This window comes from Octopus sinensis, linkage group LG20, assembly GCF_006345805.1.
Source record: "Octopus sinensis linkage group LG20, ASM634580v1, whole genome shotgun sequence".
Classification (NCBI taxonomy): Eukaryota; Metazoa; Mollusca; class Cephalopoda; order Octopoda; family Octopodidae; genus Octopus; species Octopus sinensis.
Genome location: NC_043016.1, coordinates 32,928,992 through 32,933,533, shown reverse-complemented (window position 1 = coordinate 32,933,533; position 4,542 = coordinate 32,928,992). Strand labels below are relative to the sequence as shown.

Below are 4,542 nucleotides of genomic sequence, written 5' to 3'. Positions count from 1 at the left end.
AAATAAAATTTATCATAATTCAGATAATTAGGTTTATCATTATAAAAATCATTTATATTATACTCCTTCAAATTATAATTATGTTTACAAGTATTAAAGAATTTAATATTATTATTATATCCTGCATCATGCAGGGCTTTATTATAACAAGGTGCATGTTTATTAAAAATCTCTAAATCATAAGCAAGTAATGATATTCTTTTACCTACATTATTTATCAACGATTCTTTAACAGAAGGTGGATGATTACTATAAGAATGAATATATTTCAGATTTTCGTTAATTTTATGGAATGGTTGGGTTTCACCCATTATTAAATAAAATTAACATCTAAATAATTAACATTATAGTTCTCATTATAAATAGTAATACTTAAACCATATCTTTTAAAGAAATTATAAAGTTTCTTTTTATATAATTCTAATTTTCTATTTGTACAATCCCTAGTAAGTAATAAAAGCTCATCCCTATATAGACCACCCTCTAAATTAAAATTTTCTAATTGAAGTTCTGATAAAAAAATACCTACTAAATCAGTAGCCTGTGCAGAATCTGGTGCCCCCATAGGTATATCAAAATAGTCTCTAGTATCCTTCCTAGCCCATAATTTATTATTATATCTAATTAACGATTTCCTAGCCAGCAACTGAGCAAGAGTCTTTTTTGTACATGGCACAAAAGATTGTGCAGCAGCTGACCTGGCAACTTCAAGCACAAACAAGGAACCTTGTCCACCACAGTCAACAGACACGGGATGGCCTCCCCTAACGCCTGTACAGTCATCACACGAATACTTTTACTATATATTGGGGGCCTTTTGCATCACAATAAAAGCAAAATTTCTTTCCTGAGAGATCTTACTGCATGCAATCAAGCCCTATGCATAGCACTCATGGAAACTCACCTCAGCCTTGATATAGAGGATGCAGAAGTACACATACCAAAATATGCCAGACTATGAACAGACAGAAGGGAAAGGAGTCATAGTGGAGTTGCTGTATACCTCCATGTCGACCTCACACCACAGGTCTTACTGTCATACTCAAATTCAGTATGTGACACTCTAATTGTATACATAAGACAACATAATATAGTCATATGCAATACATATTGCCCACCAGATGCTCCAAACCACATAGTCAAGTTTGAAGATTGCTTCACAAGAATTAAAGAAATCCTCATGAATCTGGATCACCACATGACCATATTTCTTATGGGTGATTTCAACTTACACAACGTCAAATGGCCCAAAGGTCACATACTCTAAGGATTGACTCATTGCAAGCAAGCACAGGTGGAGTCCATGCTCAACCTCACCAATGCCCTATTCATGGAGCAAGCAGTACTCAGACCAATTAGGGTAAATAACATTCTGGATCTCTGCTTCATGAACAATATGGACATCATTCATGATGAGAAAGTGACGCCGACATTATATACATATATACATATATATACACACATATACATATATATATACACACATATACATATATATATAAATATATGTATATACATACATACACACAGACACACACACACACATATATATATATATATATACATACACACAGACACACACACACAAATATATGCACATACATATACACACACACGTATACACACAGATGTATACAGGGAGTGAGAGTGAGAGAAAATACAGAGAATAATGAGGCATTGTAAACAATTTAATTAGCTACATGGGTTTCAAATAGACTAGCACGACAAACTGATGCAAACATATACACAGAGACACACACACACAAACACACACATATGTATATATATGCAAGTCAATGAGTTTTCGCATTTGTGCATATATACATATATACTTGAGATAGTTGTACATGAAATGGTAGGGATTGTGAAGGTTGGTGTTTACCACAGCAACTGTGTCTCATTCCTGTTTATATAGTCTTTTATTTTTAGTGTTTTCGTGTAATTAAGAATTTGGTTTATTGATGAAATGCTAGAAATATGCAGTGATTTGTATTTTTATTTTTTTTGTAATTTATTGAGAGCTGCTGAAAAGATTGTAGGCCTAAACAAGAATGTATTGTTTATGCAACTCATTTGTTCTTTTGTTTCTGTGGTAATGCAATATCCATGGGTATTTTAGTTGTTTGCTTTCTTTACTTACTATGTAGAGATGCTCAGATCAATTTATCCATTACTTTTAGGACGCTAAGTTAAATTTGAAGAATATTAGGTACCTACTGAGTGACTACAGAGAAGCTTCTTCAATGGCTTCAGAAACTGAATGCCTGCTTAATATTCTGAACAAAATTCCTATTGTATATGTTTTGAGTATATATTGATGTATTTTTAATTACTGATTAAATAAATCTCAAATATAAATATACTACATAAATATAAATATACTCTCTAAAAGAGAGTAAAAGAGAGTACAGGTATGCCGGTGTACTAATGTTCAGCTGATGAGAACCAAAAATGTTAGAAGGAAACCAAAAATGAATACAAATGTGATGTTGAAACCAAAGAATATATTTAACCCTGATTTAAATTACACATACAACCCACGGTTAACTACTCTGTCAACTTGATCCATTTTACATTTCATTGAGTCATCTATAAACCAATGTCCAAATTTTTTGGCTCGTTTTAACTTTTTTGCATTTCCAACTACCCAGTTATTGTGAATAATAACAACATGTTTCTTCTGACGATTTTCTAATTTCATTTCATACCATTTTCCATCAATATATCTGTCAAATGGAAGAACTTCATATTTTATTCCACCAAATCGTTTATTAATAAGTTCGCTCAAGTATACCTGGTCATTTTTACTTTCAGATACAAGTTTATTATCATCTTTTCCTTCAATTTCTTTGCCAAGACGTCTCATCTTTGAATTCAGTTCTTGCAAGAGAGTTTTCACAGCTTTTGTAGGCTTCATATATATGAAATTTCCAGCAGCAGTATTTTTTCTGCCAGCAATACTTGTAACTATCATATCATTTTTCAATGCTATTTTTTTGCATTCATCAAGAGGATTAGAAACCCAAAGACAGTCAACTTCAAATAAGAGCAATTCAATATCATTCTGCAATAAAGAATTTAAAATTTCTGTACGTTTCACCATTAGTTTTACATAACCAACTTTACTATAAGTTTGATTACCATTTAGTGAAGTAATGGGCAACACAACAACTTTGACATTAGGCCAATCCTTCTCAAATTGTTGTTTTGATATAGCATCTGTAGTAATAAAGAGAATTTGCTCATGGATACCCATATTAACAGTGTTACACAACCAACTATAGACAAAAGGTAAATAAGCATTGTTAATAAAAGTAAATAAAACTAAATTATGTTTTTTCATAATATCTTTAGCAATTTCAACTGACTGGCTGATTACACCTTGAAGATTTTGAGAATAGTTCTTTTGTTCACTTTTTAAAATTTGTGATTTCAATTCATTTTTCTGGAGCATTTTCATCCCAATGAACACAAGTGTGCAAGCAAATAAAGAAAAGAAAAATAATAAACATAAATAACGTTTTAGACAAAGCATTTTCACAGATATTGGCATTCCTGTGTAACTTGACAGTGATATGTCCAGAAAACTTTGATGTTATATCACACTGCAAAAAAAAAGAAAAGAAAAGATAATATATAATATATATATGTATATAAAGACAATAACAATAACATGAAGAAGGTGCATGGCTCAGTAGTTAGGGCATCAGGCTCGCAATTATGAGGTAGTGAGTTCGATTCCTGGACTGGGCCGTGTGTTGTACTCTTAAGCAAGACACTTTATTTCATGTTGCTCCAGTTCACTCAACTGCGGAAATGAGTTGCAATATCACTGGTACCAAGCTGTATCAGCCTTTGCCTTTCCCTTGGATAACATCAGTTAATATAAAAAATAGTTTCAGTCATTAGACTTTAGCCATGTTGGAACACCACTTTGAATTTTTTTGTTGAATGAATCAACCCCAGTACTTCTTTTTAAGCCTGGTGGTTATTATATTAGACTCTTTTGCCGAACTGCTAAGCTGTTGTCAAGTAGTGAGGGGTGGGAGAGGGGAAAGACAGACAGAAAGATACACACACACACACATGCATCCACTGACAAGGCTTTGGTTGGTCTGAGGTTATAGTAGAAAATGCTTGCCCAAGGTACCATGTAGTGGGACAACCTGGAACCATGTGGTTGAGGAGCAAGCTTCTTACCACACAGTCCCTTTCTTTTATATTCACTTATCACTTATGATTTTTTAGGCATTTACCTTTGATACTGCAGCATTTCAGTTCACTTCATCCAGGTTAAAAAAAGTTATATAAGAAAGTCAATCTTTGGATTACTATCACATCTAAGGGCCCTAAGACAGTTATGTAGCAGAATTTTATATGCTAAAAAAAAGATTTTAATAAAAGATGTATCATTCTCCATTCTTTATTCTGTATTTCTTATACACCCTGAATTTTATAAGAATCTTTTGAAGCAAATTCAGGATTTACCAATTCAAAGAAGCCCCAAAACAATTGTTTATTCTAAACGATTCCAAATGTTTC

General features: G+C 32.5%; 1 protein-coding gene across 1 annotated transcript; it reads right to left on the bottom strand.

The window, feature by feature from the left end:
* Positions 1–1,954: 1,954 nt before the first annotated feature.
* LOC115222649 (UDP-D-xylose:L-fucose alpha-1,3-D-xylosyltransferase 3-like) lies at positions 1,955–3,602 on the bottom strand. The gene is made up of 2 exons (XM_036511593.1): positions 2,410–3,602; positions 1,955–2,366 (listed from the first exon to the last, which is right to left on the bottom strand). The coding sequence occupies exon 1, from the start codon at positions 3,551–3,553 to the stop codon at positions 2,525–2,527; it is 1,029 nt and encodes a 342-aa protein (XP_036367486.1). The 5' UTR covers positions 3,554–3,602; the 3' UTR covers positions 1,955–2,366; positions 2,410–2,524.
* Positions 3,603–4,542: the final 940 nt, after the last annotated feature.